Source organism: Syngnathus leptorhynchus, chromosome 12, assembly GCF_054491065.1.
Source record: "Syngnathus leptorhynchus isolate UIUO chromosome 12, UIUO_Slep, whole genome shotgun sequence".
Taxonomy (NCBI): Eukaryota; Metazoa; Chordata; class Actinopteri; order Syngnathiformes; family Syngnathidae; genus Syngnathus; species Syngnathus leptorhynchus.
In genome coordinates, this window is record NC_141206.1 from 5,454,269 (window position 1) to 5,473,320 (window position 19,052).

The 19,052-nt window shown below is 40.4% G+C and overlaps 3 protein-coding genes across 4 annotated transcripts; 1 reads left to right on the forward strand and 2 right to left on the reverse strand.

Moving 5' to 3' along the window:
• Positions 1-36: 36 nt before the first annotated feature.
• On the forward strand, positions 37-4,632 carry dnajc21 (DnaJ heat shock protein family (Hsp40) member C21). The gene is made up of 12 exons (XM_085925361.1): positions 37-607; positions 680-773; positions 982-1,105; positions 1,180-1,305; positions 1,696-2,000; positions 2,103-2,260; positions 2,514-2,613; positions 3,069-3,245; positions 3,339-3,387; positions 3,565-3,731; positions 3,803-3,890; positions 4,012-4,632. Exons 1-12 carry the CDS (start codon positions 511-513, stop codon positions 4,168-4,170), a joined length of 1,644 nt encoding a protein of 547 aa, XP_085781487.1. The 5' UTR covers positions 37-510; the 3' UTR covers positions 4,171-4,632.
• agxt2 (alanine--glyoxylate aminotransferase 2) lies at positions 4,353-10,111 on the reverse strand. Of its 2 annotated transcripts, none has more exons than XM_085925363.1 (14): positions 9,867-10,111; positions 8,619-8,707; positions 8,323-8,513; positions 8,126-8,249; positions 7,690-7,784; positions 7,443-7,536; positions 6,759-6,852; positions 6,403-6,503; positions 6,198-6,290; positions 5,882-6,014; positions 5,591-5,679; positions 5,352-5,501; positions 4,761-4,859; positions 4,353-4,678 (listed from the first exon to the last, which is right to left on the reverse strand). In XM_085925363.1, the coding sequence occupies exons 1-14, from the start codon at positions 9,931-9,933 to the stop codon at positions 4,577-4,579; spliced, it is 1,521 nt and encodes a 506-aa protein (XP_085781489.1). In that variant the 5' UTR covers positions 9,934-10,111; the 3' UTR covers positions 4,353-4,576. The 2 variants fall into 2 exon arrangements, with proteins under 2 accessions (XP_085781489.1, XP_085781490.1); XM_085925364.1 differs by having other exon boundaries at positions 8,587-8,707.
• A 372-nt stretch (positions 10,112-10,483) lies between these two features.
• Positions 10,484-18,888, reverse strand: prlra (prolactin receptor a). Its single transcript, XM_085925882.1, has 9 exons — positions 18,834-18,888; positions 15,200-15,289; positions 14,888-15,020; positions 14,042-14,211; positions 13,792-13,958; positions 13,031-13,172; positions 12,843-12,936; positions 12,653-12,722; positions 10,484-12,589 (listed from the first exon to the last, which is right to left on the reverse strand). The coding sequence occupies exons 2-9, from the start codon at positions 15,258-15,260 to the stop codon at positions 11,810-11,812; spliced, it is 1,617 nt and encodes a 538-aa protein (XP_085782008.1). The 5' UTR covers positions 15,261-15,289; positions 18,834-18,888; the 3' UTR covers positions 10,484-11,809.
• Between the last annotated feature and the right edge of the window lie 164 nt (positions 18,889-19,052).

Here is a 19,052-nt window from a genome sequence, read left to right on the forward strand (position 1 = left end):
GCAACTACTGCACAAACGAACTGTAATGATATTTTTGTTTTATTTGCGTCGAAAAAAAAATCACCACGTAATCAATAGCATGTTGAATATGTCTTTATTTACATAGATGATGCCATCTTTGAGGCATGACTGCTTGTAAAGTGTAGTAGATGTTTGACAATTCACCATTACGCCAGAAGGGACAGCAACGAATTTTAATCATGCGCAAAAGCGAGTCGAGAAAGAGAGATTCTCGCGTGAATAGTGGCACGAATGGAAAATTCTCACTTGCCGTGTTATCATCCAAACCGGCTTTTTAAGCGATCTGATTGGACATTTGTCAAAAGCTGCAGGATCTCCACTATTTTGACTATGTGTCTCTCAAAAAATCTATAATTCCTCAACAAGTCGAGGTTATTTTACTTTAACCGATATTCGGACCGGTACTTAGCGTGCTGCTATTAGCTACATGCTAACGAAGGTACAACGTGAAGGGGCGTATAAATATCGTATTTTAATATAACAACAACAATGAAGTGTCATTATGAAGTCCTGGGAGTCAAACGGGACGCGGACGACGACGATCTGAAGAAAGCATATCGTAAATTAGCCCTGAAATGGCATCCTGGTCAGTGGCAGGTGGCTCACAAACCGTCCATTGTTATTGTAGGTTTAATTGTTGTTGTCAAAACAATTCCAGATAAGAACTTGGATAAGGCCGAGGAAGCAGCGGAGCACTTCAAGCTGATTCAGGCAGCCTATGATGTCCTGAGTGATCCACAAGAGAGAGCATGGTAACGACTGAGCTGTTCACTACTCTATTACTGTATAGTAACTTTATTACTATATAGTAATCATGGTACAGCAGAAAGGGGGCACCTTGCCACTTGAAATTATTTGACACCAAATGGTGCTAGTTCAAAACAATTAAAAGTGGCATTGTTGTCCAATTGGTCACTCCACGGAATTCTTTAAGGAGACATTTCAATTGCTTTTTGTCAGGTATGACAATCACAGGGAGGCTCTGCTGAAAGGCGGCCTGAGCGGCGACTACGAGGACGACAGCACCGACCTGCTACAATTTTTTACTGTCACCTGTTACTCAGGCTACGGAGATGACGACAAGGTCGGTGATTGCTAAATTGCGCGGAGAGATGATTAAAGATGGTTGCTGATTAAATGTGCTCCCCCTCTTCTTAGGGCTTCTATGCAGTCTACAGGAATCTATTTGAATCAATCGTCAAGGAGGAGATGGAGCACGGAAACGTGGAAGATGATGATGAGGAGTTTCCGCCCTTTGGGAATTCTCAGAGCGACTACGATACAGTAAGTACTGACTCTAATGCATATATGCAATTTGAGGCCTGGTGAGAGGCAACGTGCATTATTATTTGATGACGCCATTTTGTGTCAAATTATATGGCTCATGCTTTTCACTTAATACTTGGAGGGCTGTTTCTGGGAAATTCATCAGGTTCTGTATTTTGTTGTTGGGGTTTTTGAGGAGGGGGGGTGAAAACTAAAAACCTCCCAAAATGAGTCGATTTGTGATTTGGAATTAGACAAGTCCTGGATAGATGGATAGAAATTGAAAAATGTGTAATTACAGTTTTTTTTCTTGTCTTTATGTTTGCAATTTATGTTGGACATATATATGTAAATATCTTTGGTATAATTTGTACTTATTAATTTAATTCTGGTATTCCCGCAACGCAGGTGGTCCACATCTTCTACGGTTACTGGCAGAGCTTCTGCACACGTAAGAACTTTGCCTGGAAAGAGGAGTACGATACGCGGCAGGCGTCCAACCGCTGGGAGAAGCGCGCCATGGAGAAGGAGAACAAGAAGACCCGGGAGAAGGCGCGCAAGGAGCGTAACGAGCTGGTGCGCGAACTGGTGGCCTTCATACGCAAGCGCGACCGCCGTGTACAGGCGCACCGCAAGGAGGTGGAGGAGCGCAATGCAGAGAAGACCAAGAAAGCGCAAGAGCTGAGGCGCCAGCAGAAGCTTAATCAGGCCAAGTAAATGTTCCTCATGGCGGTGCGGTTATGTGGTCACAGTCGAGAGGGATTGACAAGAACAAGCGCTGCCAAAAACATAATGAATGTAATTTGTGTTACAAGGCTGGCAGAGGAGTACAAGGAGCAGAGCTGGGCGGCCATGTCAGAGTTGGAGAAGGAGCTGCGGCAAATGGAGGCTCAGTACGGGGAGGAGTTTGGAGACGCATCGGAAAGTGAAGACGAAGAGCTGGAAACACAGAAGACTGTTGAGGAATCGTTAGGTTGGTGACAAAAATATTGAAATCATTCTGACATTACTACTTTCTTAGTATGGATTAGTCAAAGAATATGGTGCATTCAAAATTCAAACAAACAAAAAATTCACCTTTTTGTGCTCAAGCAAAAGCCATATTATAAAATAATTGCTTTGGCGCCATCTTGTGGTGTCAACCATGCTATCCTATTCATGTCAGGACTGGGTGCCTAACGCTGTATTGATTAATGACTTTTGTGAATATGCACCTCATTTAACAGGTCCAGATGGAGACCAGCTGGATGGAGAAAACATCAACTTTGATTATTATGATGATCTCTACTGCCCAGCCTGCGACAAATCCTTCAAATCAGACAAAGCGTGAGTCTCTATTTTTCTACTTGAATCAGTTATTCATATGATCCACTGAAACCGTCAAAGTCGCACACAATCAATTTAAAATAGTCTTAATAATAAAAAAATACATCCACATATTTCACCAAAGAAAATGATGCACTGTGAATTAATATTTGCAATCATAAAACCTTTTATTAACTTTAACAGGTAAGGTGTAAAAATAATGAATTTCTTAAGCGACTGTTGGCAAAATTAGCAAATTACTATCACGCTTCGTCCATGGTCGTGAAAGGTTCGCCAAGAATAAAAGTCAGTGCAAACATTAGCCACGATGCGATTACGTTAGCATTTTTATAAAAAATTTTCTAATACTTGTCATATGCAGTTCTCACCTGTGCCAGCACAGGATCCGGTTGTCATAAGACAATTGTCCTTCCATTGTTTTCATTTGTACTGAATGAAATATCTACCCTTAAAAGCATGAGCAACCATGAGAAGTCCAAAAAGCACAAAGAGATGGTTGCGTTACTCCGGCAACAGCTTCAACATGATGATTCACTCGCTCCAACCCTGGACCAACCAGAGGATGTTGAGCAAGAAAGCAAACACTTAGCAAATGAAGACGAAGAGGGGGAAGAAGAGCGCCCAAGACAGAAGTGGGTCCTTATTGGAAACATGAATACCACCGCACTTGCGTGTGTTTATTATTATTTTTTTTTAATACTGTTGTCCTGCTACAAACAATCTAGATTGTCCAAGAAGCAGAAAAAGCAAAAGAGGCAACAGAAGACCGCCACAGTGAGTTAACCCCAAACACACCAAGGACATTTTGTCAATACCAAGGCATTGTTGAATGATTGTACTGCAAATCCAATTTGACAGAAGGCAGAATTATCCACTTAAAAAAAATGTAGCACTTATTTTTCCATCCAAAAATGAAAAGCTCTTACTTCCTATTCTTGGCCTTTAATGCAGAGCACTCCAGCGGAAGAGCAGACGGAGTCCGCCTCAGATGGTAAACCCATTTCAGAAGAGTATCCCGAAACTTTCACTGAAGAAGACCAGGGAAATATTCCAGAAGAGTCCTCGAGCCCTACAGTAGCCGAGAAAGACGACCATCTTCCTCCCGCTGAACCCAAGAGGTGGTTTTCTTTCTTCTTTTCTGTTGTTAGATAGCTAGTTACAATTTTAACCATTTCTCCATGTTGGCCAGTTTCGTCACGTCCAAAACCAAAAAGGCAGAGAGTAAAGACAAACCAAAAAATGTCAAGGCACATCCGGGAGAAGAACAGTTTCCTGAGGTTAGTACAGAAATAACAGTTACACTCCAGTCCAGTAGGTAATAATGCCAATTTAGAAGTTGCATGCAAATTTTATCAGCCTGACGGTGTTTTTTTTTTTTTTTTTCCTCCGCCATCTTAGAAGGCAGTAAAGCTGAGCTGCGTGACCTGTAACAGCGAGTTCTCCACCAGGAACAAACTTTTCGACCACCTCAAGTCCAGTGGCCACGCCACCGCTCTCTCCTCCAATTCGACGGCCTCCGCCAGTCGGAGCAAGAAAGACAAGCGAAAGAACAGATGACAACAATTTTGGTGGACTCAAATGGAAATGGACTGCTGGCCATCACAGCATGCTGTCGTGCATTACATTTACTAAATGAATACATTTAGTTAATAAAAACCCCACAAAGGTCAATATTAAAAAAAAAAAAAAAAAGGAAAAAGTTGCTTCCTTTATGTTAGAAAATGAATGCATGGATAGTGTAACAATTATATAATGTCTTCTTTTTATTGCATTTACACTTGGCAACAAAGCAGTAACAAATTAGTATTAAATCACGTGAGGTAGACGTCATCTTAAATAATCACTAATGCGTTTATGCCTTAATCGCTATGTGTAAAGTATTTGTAAAGTCAGTTATGCAACAGAACAGGTTTGAAAGTGATGTACACTGTCGATGACGCATTTTTTTTTATTTGGGCCGGGCTCATCTTCTCGCCACAAAATTCTGGATGGACTTGTTGAAAACAGACAGGAAGAAATCTGCGTCCGCCATTGTGATGCACATGGGCGGTTTGATGCGGAAAATCTGAGGTGGGCAATTGAATGTTTATTGACTTGTAAAAATAATCAATTTAAAAAAAAAAGGAAGGGGTGCTGGTGATATCTACCTGTCCATAAAGTCCTCCTTTCCCGATAAGAACGCCCATGTCTTTGATATCCTCAAAGATGGCGGCCATTTCCTGGGCCGGCAGCGGTTCTTTGCTAGCCTGAGAACATAACATAAGTAGTTGAACGTGAAAGGAAACCAGCGACAAGGCGGTTACTGAATGCTCTTGGTGATAACCATGGCAACACATGATGTAGCTACACTGTACTCTTTAAAGGCACTTAGCAGCCGCCTTCTAAAGTGATTGTCGATCCATGAATTGGTCTTAAGTGGGGAAAAAAAATCACCGGAAAAACAACCAGGGAAAAAAAAAAAAAAAAGCACAGTGAAGCACTGTTTTTCTCCAGAAGACTATTAACAAAGTAAGTTCATCCACCTTAAACTGGAAAAACACAGCAATTAATACATTATATTCTCAACAATATTACTGAGGGATACGTCCTCTCCTTTTAGCTTCTGTGTTGCAAAATAAAACGACTGATTTAAATGCAGCATAAAAAAAGGACATTGAACACTGTAACACTGCTATCTTTAAGGCTCCGACGGCAAAAGGCAGAAAAGGTACAAATGGAAAATAAAACAATGCCGTTACCTTGTCTCGAACCATTTCCACGCCAATCTGCAGGCCTTTGCCACGGACGTCCCCGATGATGTCATACTTGTCTCTGAGCTTGGCGAGTTCCAACATTAAGTAGGTTCCCACCTTTAGACTGTTCTGCTGCGTTCCTTCTTCTTGAATAGTCTGCCAAGCGAGGTCACAAACACATTACATGCGTTAACTGTAAACAAGCCATTCATCTATTGATCGGAAATAGAAAATGGAGTTGTCACATCAATGACAGATGACGCGATGGCACAAGCCAGTGGGTTTCCTCCAAAGGTGTTGAAGTGAACGCCCTGTCCGAACTTGTCTGCGATCTCTGCAAGAAAGTCCAAATGACAACAGTTACAAACAGGAAAACAAATAACTGGAAAACATAATTTATGTAAAAAAAAAAAAATATATATATATATATTGTGTAAATGCTCAAGAGTTGCTTTTGTGAAGCCATTGGTAAAGAATGCTCGATGAAAAGGGCCTTTTACCGCGCACACCGATTCAACCAAAAGTCCGCATCTCACCCCGTGTCGTAACCACTGCTCCCATCGGGAAGCCGTTCCCGATACCCTTGGCCATGGTCACGATATCAGGAAGGACATCGTGACCTTGGAATCCCCAAAAATGGCTCCCTGTCCGACCAAATCCTGTTTGCACCTATAAACATGATTGCTATTCTTTATTTCAAGAGATTCCACAATGTGCTGGAAAAAAAAAATTCACCCCAAAGTGAACCCATTAGGGTGAGATTACAGGATTTTGAAAAAAACAACATGCAAATATTTTGTCTGTATTTATAGCATTTTTTTGTCAAACATGAAAAAAAACGTATCTTCAAACCTCATCAGCGATGCAGACGCCGCCTCTCTCTCTCACTAGTTTGTACGCCTCCTTCAGAAAATTTTTCGGGTATTGCACAGCACCACCAACTCCCTGCGAAAAAAACCCAGCAGTCAGCGCTTTAAATATGAACTGAATAAATTCTGCCTAGCAACGAAGAGTTGTACAACTTGAATGAATTCAAAAAGGAGGATTGTGTGTGCACCTGAATAGGCTCAGCAAAGAAAGCAGCAATTCGACTAGGGACGCTGGTAACAAACGTCTCTTTGAGTTGTTCAATGTAGTGCACATTTGCTACACACTGGCCTGTGGAATACAAACAAGACTTGAAGTTATTACTTGTATTCTATTCCCTTCCTGAGAATGAAGTAAATGATTGACGTGAGGAGACCTTGAGCTTCTCTTGTGTGACAAAAAATGACCTTTACGCAGATTGTTACCTTAAACAATAGCTTTTTTTGTTTTTGTTTTTTTAAAGTACGTTACTCAGGGTATATTGATTTAAAGGAATATATTGCTCATCGAAGCTTGAATTGACACTGGTGTGAGCGTGATGTTCACCTTGAGCACAGTTACATTCTCTGGTGGTCTGCACAGGAGAGTCCCTGCAGTGGCTCCCCCCCCAGGGACCTCTGAACACATCAGGACACATGGTCTGTTTGGTTTTTAGGGCAAAAGGCAAATCAGCAGGCTCCACAACGTGTATTGTGCACAGTCACATGTGAGTAAAATCACACAGAGGGCAAAATTTGCCTTCATGGACACATATTTGAAGTATTAGCGCAGGAAAGACTATGTGAGTAAAAATCATAGAATTGGAAAAATATGTTGAAATATTAGACTTTATTTAACCTGTTAAATTTTTCCTGTAATGTATTCTAATAAATTTGACTTTATTCCTTTATTGCTTTTTCCCCACATAACACTAACACTTTATTCTTGTGTCATTCCAACTTTAGTCTTCTAACAGTGTGACTTCATAAGCAACACATTTAATATTAAAACATGTAATATTCCATGTAAATGTATCCTCATAATTCTATGAAATCCTTGCCACTTTATTGTAATAACATTATCACTGTTTTTTTTAGTAGCATTACGGCTTTTTTTATATATTTTTTTTTTTACTCTCTTCTTTGTGTGTCCCTAAAGGGCCTTCTTAATAGTCAGTAAAAGTTTGGGATAAAATAAACTTGATATTGATTTTTCACACGATGGTGCTGAAAGGAAGTTAGTCATACGTACGTTTGTGCAGCCCAAACCGATGGCAACGGGGTACTTGTAAGCTTGTTGTGCAGTCAGACCCATGCACTGCGGGCTACCTCCGTGATACGATCCTCTGAAAGCAAAATTGCAATTCAAAAGTCTGTGTGATTTCAATCAATGTCTCGAAAAGGAGTTGTTGTTTTTTTAGCCATGAAAATATACATCAATATACAGTGCGCCACCGAGCCGCCCCCTAGGAAGATGAGAAATGCTAAAAACCAGATACCTGAAAGTGATGATGTCAAAATTGCCAGTGTACAGTCGGGCCATACACATGGCAAGGTCATTAGCCTCTGAGCCGCTATTGGTCAGGTAGATTACCTGGATGAAGAAAACGTAGGTCTGGACTTTTTCACATAACATTGTGCTCACACCCACAACGGCGCAAACGCACGTTTCTAATTTGCACTAAACTTATGCTGATCAAAAGAAATGAGCCCTGGGACTCTTTCTCATAACCTTACAACTTTATTCTTGTAATATTAGGAGTTTTTTTTGTCATAACAAGATGAGTAATATTTTAAAATATTTAAACTACATTCTTGCAACCTTACAACTTAAATCGATATAGATACCTTAGAGACGGACATATTTCAGTTTGTTTACATTGAGCGATAGTCAATTGAAAGCCATACTAGTTATTCTGGTTCTACAATCAGTACCTTGAGAGGATCAGGCAAGTTGGACGCTAGTTTTTCACAGTACTCGTGGATAGTAGGATATACATAGATGTTGGTGGTGTGTACAAGCTTCCTCAACTGCTGCTCCGCCGCCGCCGTCACTTTTCTGCGCCCGACACAAGTGAGTCAGTTTAACCGTCAAAACCACGAGAAGAGAAAAAATATATATGTCAGCTTACGGGTGGCAGTGGCCCACGCTGACTGTGGCCACGCCGGCAAAGAGATCCAGATAGCGCCTCCCATCCACATCCCACAGCCACTGCATGTGACCCTGATGGACGCACATCGGCTTCTTATAGTAGGTCACCTTCATGGTCATAGGATGGCAGATAGTCTGACGGATCTCCATCATACGCTCTTTGGACATCCCCTGAAGACCCAGAGTGATTTGATCATCGCATATCATCTTTGGGGACAATATTTTCTGTAACTTTCAAATTTACCGGGAGGCGGACTACGACATGCTTGTTGTCACCTTGTATTCTTGTGGCGTGAAGTTGCATGGAGGCATCTCCAACAGGTCTGCAGAAGTGGTTTCCAAGGCTGATTTCTGACGCAACGGCCCTGTGGAAGAACAGAGATCAATGACCCCACAAAAAAGTGGTCATTTGGAAAAGGTATGATGATAGTCATTGAACCAGGAAAAAAACTAAGATGTATTCAACATCATGCTGTTTCAGGAAACTCAATTGGTATATTCAGTCAATACTTGTTGTGATGAGAATTATACAACTTTTGAAGCAGGCAACATTACGAGCATTTTCTTTCACAACTTAAAACAGTTTGTATGTGTCTTAAAACATGTGACATGCTTTCAAAATACCAACATAAAAAATTATAACATATTGAATATAAATTATGATATATAATAAATAAAATATAATATTAATATAAATTAATTAGAACACTTCACATCTGTTTATATATATATATATATATATTTATTTATTTATTTATTTTTTTCCGGATAAGTAAGATAATAGAAAATACATACAATTTAGTTTTTAGGATTTTCTGTCAATAGGACCAACAGTATGCAATGGTTAACGTGACTAGTTACACAGTAACTTAGTTTCCTCACTTGGTGGTTTTAATGATTTATATATTTCAATGGTTTTATACTTTTTTTCTTCTCACTGCCACAATAGAAGCTTTATAGGACTGACACAAATACAAAATGTGACAACTTTTGTCATCTTTGTATGTCACACTTGCCATACAGGTTGTGGAAAAATAGGGTGATTGTAATCTTTCACTGCTGTATCGACCCAGTGATTCTTTGCTTGCCTATTATTTACCACATGAAGAAAATTGTGCAGCTAGAGCTATTTCTCTGGTATTCAATCAATTCCTGTTTTTACCATTGAGCACAATGACTATATTATGAAATGCATCTGTGGACACATCTGCAGCCGCCATGTTGAAGGACAACATTTGTTTTCTTCTGGTACCGTTGGAGTGTTTTTGAAGAGTTACCAAGTACTCGAGACAGTAAAATTTGCCTTTTTTTTTTTTTTTGCCACTGTTAGGAAACCTTCAGGAGCTTTTGCCAAATGATGGAGCAAGACAGGTGCACCAACCTTCCTCATAATTCAGGATTCTATCCACCGCCAAATTGAAGACAAAACAATTTCTTATAAGATGGTGCCAGTTGGTCCTTGTATTCGAAATTCTCTCTTTTACTACTTGTGTCCAAAAACACGCGGTTGCAATAGTAACTCACCTCCTGCTGTGTGGTATTTAATAAGGCCTCTCAATGGCGCGGAACGACTCCAAGTTACCTTGTGCATTTTTTTACGTCTTCTTTAAACTCAACACGTTTTTTGCTGAATTTCACATAAATCGTCGCGGGACGAATGTTAGAAGTTCTACCCGAACACTTCTAGAGTACAACGTTTTTCCAGAACGGAGGGTGTGGAGATGGTAGGCGGACTCTGAATAGCCTGCGGCCATTGCTTCGCCAGTGAGGTTGCCAGGCTGACAGCTTGATCGACCAGATTCCTCTCTCTCTCTCTCTCTCTCTCTCTCTCTCTCTCTCTCTCTCTCTCTCTCTCTCTCTCTCTCTCTCTCTCTCTCTCTCTCTCTCTCTCTCTCTCTCTCTCTCTCTCTCTCTCTCTCTCTCTCTCTCTCTCTCTCTCTCTCTCTCTCTCTCTCTCTCTCTCTCTCTCTCTCTCTCTCTCTCAGATCGTTTTCAAGATCCTTTTCCCACAGTTTATTGACTGTGTAAACTTGCTCATCGTATTCTTTACAATAAAGATGAGATCACCTGCAGATTAAACCAACAAAATCGTGTACATTTATTATTACAGTGACACCAGCAAAAATAGTGTGTTTGTCAACTCATTCATTTATTCTTACTGTTTTTCATTCATTCATTCATTCATTCATTCATCCGAGCCGCAACAAAAATAGTCAGACGAAACAATAGTACGTAATACTTTGTTCCCGGCCAAAAACATCCTTCTAGAAATGACGTTGCAGGAAAATTGTACGCTTCTTTGGACACATCATTTGACATCCAGAGAGGGTCAGGTGTTGCATTGCTACTGTGGCAATATAAACCACATTTGTGCATTGACTTATAAATATTTGTTCTATGGTTATTAGCATATTTTTTCTCTCTGCATCACAAAACAAAAAAAGCCAAGATTTTTTGGCGGTTCGATTGTACAGTCACTCAAAAATAAGCTATAAGACACAACTTTGAAAATAATTCAGTCTGAAAAACAGATTTATAAAGGGAAAATCTCCTAATGTAGATTGAAAAATATATTGCCTCTGCAACAGTTGGGGGTCAGAGGCATCAACCTGAGCTGGGTCATGTGATGTCCTCGTCCATTGATCCAGAGAGATTAGAACTAGACATCGGAACTGATTAATTGATTGTGAATTATTCTGTCAAATGATTCATCGTATTGAAAGAAATTTGACTGTAGTTAGCTGCCCACACTACAGCCATTAGAGCACATACTTTGATAAATTGTGAAAAAAAAATGTTGAGTACATTTAAATATCTATGGCGACCAACCAATAAAATGTTCAGTTGGGTAATTCAAAAAATATATTTAGTTTTTTTTTCTCAATGTGAAAATGAACCTTTCTGTATTTTTGACCAAAATAGATCTTAAAGAACTCATTCTCCTTGTCCCCCAACTTAAATATATCAATAAAACAACTCAGCAAATTGTTTTGAAGCAAAGAACTTGCTTGCTTTGCTGTGCTAATGAAAATTGTTGACATCAAGTTTAAATTCAAAGTTCAAACTTAAATTACTTTTAGCAAAAAAATACAAGTTGTTTCGTACAAACCTTTGCATTTGATATATATCACACGAGCCCAAATAACACCAAATACTTAAGCTTACAAATATAAATACCTACAACAAGATGTTGTGTTTTGTTATTTTACACGAGGTCAAAATTGTTCATAGAAGTCAAAATCCTAACTGAAAAGTCATGTTTGTTAAAAAAACAATTCCAAATTTTGCAGGTGTAAAGGCTTGTTTATAGTAAAATATTCACATTGCGTTGATCAACTTTTTTGAAAGAATTAGCTTACTCATTTTTTTGTGTATGAAAAATTCTCAAGTGCATGAAAATGGAGTTCACAACTTTCGGTCTCAAATTACGAGAATAACTTAAATGCCCGCCCCTAAAAAAAGGACACTCAGGACGTTGTCAATGGAAATCCAGCGGCCGTGTCGACATAATCGCTTGCTGCCATGGTGGCGCTCTTCTTGCTCAAGGCGCCAAAACTCATCCCACCCTCGCGCCCGTCCGCTGTTCCTTCCGACAGTTTCTGGAGCAGCAGCATGTTGTCGCTGCCCACCTGCTTCACCCGGATGTAGTCTTGCTCCTGAAAAGAGGGCGGCGGGGAGCAGTCCTCCCTCGGCTGGAGGATGACCACGTCGTCCTCCACGACCGTCTGCACGCCCACGTACTCCACGGACCAGCGTGCGGGCGAAAGTTTGTGATCGGACGTGGCGATGTTGACGTCGCTACGGGCTTTGATTTGCTTGCACACCTGCAAGGGCCCCAGATGCTGAGAGAGGCTGTCGGAGAGGCTGTGAGAAGATCGCTTCGAGGGGCTGGTAAACATAGAAGTCCATGTTCTAGCTCCCGTGTCTACCCTCGCATCCTCCCAGTCTTCCCGTTCGGCCCGTGTGCCGTCCTCGTGCTCTTTGGGCCGGCCGCATTTCTCCATCAGCAGGGTGTGACTATCGCAGCTACCCCGGCCCGAGTCGCTGTCGGACGTGGAGCTCTCCGAGGTAGAGCTTTCCGACTTGAAGCCGCGCCCGTCGAGGTCCTTGCTCCCTTCCAACATGGTCTCCTGTTCTTCTGAGATGTACACCTCCAGATACTCCACTAACAGGTCCTCGTTATTAGACGACATCAGGGGAAAGTCGGACAGTACTAGAGCGTTGAAGATGTCTTTAGAGGTGCCTTTCTGCATGGGAAGAAGACATTTTGAGGATCTCAGTGTTGGGGGAAAAAAAAAAAAGGTTCATACCTTCAGAAGCTGTTGATCAAATCCTTTTATTTTAGGACCAGGGACTGGCGGCAGGAGGCAGTGTTTTAAGCTTCTCAGATAAAAAGAAAGTGAAACATCAGAAACAAGACAAAAGATCTCAACCAAGGCTGAAATGTCAATAAATGTGTTGTGACATGCATTGTTCTGTTGTCTTAATTTTTCTTTTTACCTGCGACTATTCATGTGCAGCAACCAGGTGATGAGGAAGATGGAAGTGCAAAAAGCTGTGATGATGATCCATGCTGATTTTTCTCGAGGGAAATCTGGGATGTGCAATTCAGCGAGAAATATCACAAACCAATCTTCTGTTTGGTTAGTCAAGGTTACAAAACAAAATCTTTACGTGTGATTTCTTACAGTCAGGAAAATAGATTTGGGACTCAGAGCTCCATTCACTCCAAAAGCCGTGGTCGGGTTTGCAGCGCACCTGAACGAGGTACAAGGTGCCGGAGCGAAGGCTAAAAATGTTGAACAGCTTCTGCTGGCCAGCCACGTGAGTCTGAACACACACAAGGCAGCTTTTTCAAAGGATCTGAAAATACTCCAACTAAATACAATGGAACACAGAGCGCTGCCAAGATTGGAAAAAGAACTGTAGAGAAAATCGATTTCCTATTGTATGATGGAAGTCACTTTCTGGTTCACAATGGATGACATGAAAAAGAAACTGTTTTCACATATTGTTGTCGAATTGGACTGAATTGTAGCAGCGACCCGACTTGTCTTATTTACAACTAAAATAGTTTGAAGAAATGGCATCAAAAACTATTTTAAAAAATGCTGCGTGTTTGTATCGAGAGTTTAAATTTTTTTCTCTCAACACGTTTATCGGGGATTAGTTTTTCTAATTTTTGCATCAACCTGCTAAGGGCAAAATCAAATCAAAACTTCCGGCATTTGTGCTTTTGTGCTAAAGATCGGAGATAAAAGCGCATTCAACACAAAGCGGGGATTTTATACAGTGTCCTAATCCAAAGGAACAGCTGGCATTCGGACCGAGGCGTTTCAGCTCAGGTTTCACGCGTTGGCTGCTGCCTCGGAGAGACTCCCCTTCAGAACACGATACTCCGCGTCGATGATGGTAGCAATAACGTGGATAATAGGTTACCTGTACCTACCTCCCACTCGTTTTCCCCCTCGGACCGGATGCGAAGTTCATAGATGAGTGTGATCCAGCCAGAGCGAGTGTCGGCCTGACGGGGCGGCTCCCACGCCACTCGCAGGAAGGGCCAGCCTTTGTCCTCCATGATGTTCAGTGACACGTTCTCAGGAGGGTTGGGCTGGACTGCAGAGAAAAAGAACATCCATCCATGTGGAAGTTCTCAGTGAATAATCAGATTGTGACTCAAGAACCGTTTGAGTCCTCACCAATGTAGACCACGTCGATATCCACCGGGTCGGAAAAGGCGCTGCCCAGTCGGTTGGTAGCCACTACGCTGATGATGTAGTTGACCCAGATGGATGTGTCGTTCTTGTTGAAGAAGCACGAGTTCTCACCGCCAGTGGAGTAGTCAGGGCACTCGTGCACGACATCAGAGCTGGAGGCGGGAGATGGGGAGCGGGAGGACCATTAATGGGCTGAACAAGGATATGATTAGTGATGATTGATTATAGGGGGTTGTTTCTATAAATCCTGTATGTATTAAAAGAACGCAGAAGTGCAGCATGGTTAAATTGCTATCAGCACTAAGTGGCTGAAAGATTGCATTTGTGAAAATTGCCAAATGCATTGTAAAGCACTAGGCAAGGTAGGCAAGACAGCTTTGAGTGTTATTCTTCATCATCCACTATTATTATTATTCCGCTTCTTCTTCTTCTATTTCATCCACTTGCATTTTTCTCATTCCAAAAATGTTCAGTTTTCGTAAAATTCGCAAATTCACGGCACATTTTTCCCCATTTATTCTTAATGGCACATTTAATATTTCATATTTACGTTATTTCTCCAGAAATTGCAATTTCTAGTTTCTTCCATAAAGTGCTTTGCGTAATTACAAAGCAACATTTAAAGGCAAAATAGTATGAAATATCCATTGGTCCATTTTCTGAACCGCTTATCCTCATGAGAGCTGCAGGCACCTGAACTGCTAAGCAATGCCGCTTCCATTTTAAAGCAAAATGATGTAAGACATTTAACAAAAGAGAATAAGACATTTAACAGCAAATTAGAGAAAATGTAGTTGATCAAAGTTACTACAAGGGAAGTATACTGACCTTTCCTTGCGGTAGTACAGTGCGTACGTGGTAGGCAGTCCTCCGTCTGAACCAGGCTGCCACCAGCAGGTGAAGGTCTCTTTTTCAGGAGAGCGACAGCTGGTCAATGTGGGCTTCCCCGGCGGACTGAGACCTGAAAGGCAGGTAGGGCAGAATTTAGATCAGCGAGAGCTGCGACCCTTATTTTTCTCATGGTCCAAGATCCAAATTAGGTCACACATCACAATGACAACATTTTGAACTTCAAAACAACAGGGAGAACCAGATTTGACAATCAAGAAACTGTGAAGGTATCCAGCTTAGAGAATGTACCTTTAGCGTGTGGTGTGATGGACAGCAACAGCAGGCAGGTCAATTCCAGAATGGTTTTCATTGCGGCTCGGGGCACCACACAATTGACGGCTGCAAGATGGATAGAAATCACCAAGAATAAGTGTGGAGTTGTGGTGTTTATGTCATGGAAATGGAAAGTCATTACTGCTTAAAAAGGTTTTATGACAAAAAGACTTATGGGATTGGAAAGTATAATATCACAATAAAATAGTCATGTTAAATCATCATGTCACATGAACAAATTCCTTCTTTTTTTTTTTAAATGTCTCAGTATTATGAAAAAAAAAATTAGAATGGTAAAAGTTCTCAAAATTAAGACTCCACACTCAGACCAAAGCAATAAAAGTATTGTTTTTCTGCCATATTGTGGGGAGCTATGTTTAAGTGAGATGAGAAGCTTCACTTGACAAAAGTTGTGCTTTAATGCTCTCTTGTGGCACGAACTGGAAATTATAAACCTATGCAAACATCATTCTTCAAGAATACAGTAGACTAAAAAAAAACAAAAAAAAAACGTTTTTGTTATAGATACAGAATTTCGTTCTTTGTCGAAGGTTACATGAAGGATTAAAAATGAACAATCCTCTCCATTTATGTCTAGTGTCAACCTCTACCAGCTGGCACATGCAGTGTAAACAATTGCATAACTGGACAGAAGCTCGCTTTTAGCATTGCTAGTTCACAGCGTGACCCCTTTTCATCTCTGAACCTGCCTAAGATGCCTGACGCGTGCTTCACCTGAAGCGCCATTTAAATGCACTCCTTTGGTGATGCCTCGTTAACGTCGACCATGATCTTTTAATTGGCATTAAGGTCACACGACTGGATTAGCCTACCGCTGTATATAGCGGTGCTTGCGTAACTGGAGGGCCCACACCCAATAAGCTGCTAAAACAGGAGAGCCACAAAACAGTGTCAACTATAAAGCATTTCAGTGCTATGCAGGGGCGTGTTAAACCGCTAAGTGGCCTAATTTTTACTCTGAGGTATGATTGACCTCATCCCGAATTGTTAAATACAAATTTCAAACAACATGGTGACACCTCGGTGTAATCCGAACCAATCAGAATACAAAATGAAAGCTGGCCAACTGAATCCCTATAACGTAAATGTGGCGGAACATTGGTTTAACTTTGACATTTGAAATGAAGACAATCACAGTGCAATTTAAAATGTATGCCTTCTCACTCCCATTGAGTTTTAAAGAGAAGTCAAGGTTGGTGAATATACTGCAGGCTGGAGTCAGCGTTCACTTCTCTGCTGTTGTCACAATGAATATAACAAGACAAGGTTAGTCACATTCAAACGTGCTCACGTGGATTATTCAAAATGCTGCTGACTTAAGCCCACATACGTCTCTTTGCAAAGATGGATTTCTATACAGCTTTTGAGTGGGGGTCACTGTTGAGCTGGGGCCTTCCCCAGATGACTTTGGGCGAGAGGCAAAATTTCGAATTTCTGGACATTCATGTTTTTTTTTTATACACAGGAGGAAGCTGAAATGGAAAAAAAAAATCCACCTTCCTCTTTTGACAGACAAACACACGCACACACACTTATACATACAATTTGCCGTTATAGCCCAACCTGCATGTTGATGTAATTGATTGAGAGAAATTCTTTCTGTAACATCGATGCTCGTAAATGTGCTGCAACGGACTTCCTTCCTTTAGCCTGTGCAATGAAGGACTAATGTAGCTTTGATTATGACTCAAATACACAGTTAAAAAGCAGTCATTTAGGTTATTTAATTCTTTCCTTTGTTCTTTCCCCCCTTTTCTTTTAGAAACTCCCTTTGAGACGGCTCTAAGTGAACAGACAAGGCAGCTGATGTAAAAGCAGCAGCAGTAAAAGCCTTCGCAGAGGTACAATGGAGTGCAAACAGTCATTGGAAGCCTCTAAGACACTATAAAAGCACAATTATGTTTCAATCTCAAATATGGACAGCCTAAATTGTGTCCAAGTCCAACTCTATATTACCACGACCATTCCACCATGGAAATTCAATTAAAAAAAACGTAGTTTTTTTTTAAAGCTCCATTAAAAACAACATTTTAATCAATTCGATTTTAAAAGGCCACATCAGTGTCATCAACTAAAAACCGACGACCGCGTTGATTTTTTGGTGTAAATGCAGTACGGACAGGTGAGACTATTTCGCTCAAAACCGACCAGTGCAATACACATCGAAGAATATTTAGTGCAACTGGTCAAAAGGACAAAAAATTCCGCAGTCACACTAACAAGCATGGTTTGGTGAATGTCAAATCTGATTGCTTAAGAGACAACAACCACAACTTGATATTAGACATTATTATTCTGGTTGTGTTATGGGCCAGCAATAACAGCAATGAAGGCTGTGTAAGCTGCAGTAATTATTTTTTCCCAGAGGATAAAGACTGTACATCTGTGTATATTATTATATTGTCTGTCTACATTTGTTGCTGCACCATTTGTGTTCAAATAGCATTCACACTAATTAAATGTTCCATGTTATTCTGTTGGCTATGCTAGTTTTGATTGACAAGAATAATAACCAGCTGAGCTTGAGTGCAAGCCATAAACGGAAGGATAAAAATCCAGGTATGGTAACAGCGGAAAAGGTTTATTATAATGGCCAACATGTCTCTAACCCTCAACCTGCTTGAACCAGACTGAAGTAAACGCCAGCGGACAAGCAGATCACGCCCACGGAAATCCCATTACGAGATCTATCATAAGGCTTTTAAGCATATGCAATGACAATTCAGCTTTTACTAAAGATAAAACTGTTCACTTTTAAATGACACTGGCAGAGTGCTATTTGTCTGTTTAATATGTTGTTATAGTCGAGCCCCGTGGACACAAAGCGGTTCAGAAAATGGATGGATGGATGGATGGATGGATAGTTGTCCTATTGAGAGCTGTTCTAATATTTTGGTTAGGTCCTAGGAGTTAACATGTTACAAATGACTCTTAATTATACCGGCTACAAACACATGGAAACAGATATCTACAAATGAAAATGTTGTGTGAGTGTAATTTTCACTCACATGCAAGCACAAAATGAAGGGATAAAAAACAACAACACTATGTATTAGTTCCTTTGCAAATATTGTCAACTTGCAACAAGGTTGCCACAATTGTATCATTTAAATGTACATTTTATATTATTTTATTTGTATTTCTATTGAAGTCATAATATTCGTAAAAAAATTAATTTGTCTACTGTATTTTGGCAATTTATATTTCATGAGAAATATATAAATGTTTTTTTAATATTTCATTTGTTTTGTAAATATTAGTGTACTGTTTCACTAAAAATGTAGATTAAATAATACATAATTTGTGATTCGATATATATATATATATAATCTCCATTTCGAGTGTAGTATGTATATTTTTATATGATATACGTATATATATATATATATATATATATATACGTATATCATATAAAAATATACATACTACACTCGAAAAGCTCTACAATCACTTAAAAATATTGAATTTCACTGAATACATTGCTGTTATGCATAATGCATGTACCTTCAACATCCAGGTATGAGTCCACTCATGGAACATCTGCCCTGTAGGATACATTTTAAAAATTGAAATAAAAATGAAAACTTACCAGATAATCAATGTTTCAGCATATGTCCGTGTAAGCCGGCGGTGGCACTCCACACAAGAGCGGTGGTCCAAGTAATTCTCCACGGAGGCGAGGCGGACATTAGTGGCAGAGTAGTACGGTTGGTTCAGCCTTGATGTGGGAGGAAACATCGCAACATCCCTCCGCCTTCCATTAGGGGAGGAATGGGAGGGGGGGCTGTTACGTCCAACAGGCGGAGTT

Bases quoted from the DNA above. Each gene is read 5' to 3' on its own strand.
- dnajc21 (XM_085925361.1), top strand. From the start codon at position 511: ATGAAGTGTCATTATGAAGTCCTGGGAGTCAAACGGGACGCGGACGAC. The intron at 1,106-1,179 runs GTCGGTGATTGC...CCCTCTTCTTAG, and splicing joins GCTACGGAGATGACGACAAG to GGCTTCTATGCAGTCTACAG. The intron at 3,732-3,802 runs GTGGTTTTCTTT...CATGTTGGCCAG, and splicing joins CCTCCCGCTGAACCCAAGAG to TTTCGTCACGTCCAAAACCA.
- agxt2 (XM_085925363.1), bottom strand. From the start codon at position 9,933: ATGCACAAGGTAACTTGGAGTCGTTCCGCGCCATTGAGAGGCCTTATT. The intron at 7,537-7,689 runs GTATCTGGTTTT...TTTTGCTTTCAG, and splicing joins TTTGACATCATCACTTTCAG to AGGATCGTATCACGGAGGTA. The intron at 6,291-6,402 runs GTGCACACACAA...TTTTTTTCGCAG, and splicing joins TCTTTGCTGAGCCTATTCAG to GGAGTTGGTGGTGCTGTGCA.
- prlra (XM_085925882.1), bottom strand. From the start codon at position 15,260: ATGAAAACCATTCTGGAATTGACCTGCCTGCTGTTGCTGTCCATCACA. The intron at 15,021-15,199 runs GTACATTCTCTA...CCTGCCTTTCAG, and splicing joins CATCACACCACACGCTAAAG to GTCTCAGTCCGCCGGGGAAG. The intron at 12,937-13,030 runs GTAAGAAATCAC...TGCACATCCCAG, and splicing joins CCAAATCTATTTTCCTGACT to ATTTCCCTCGAGAAAAATCA.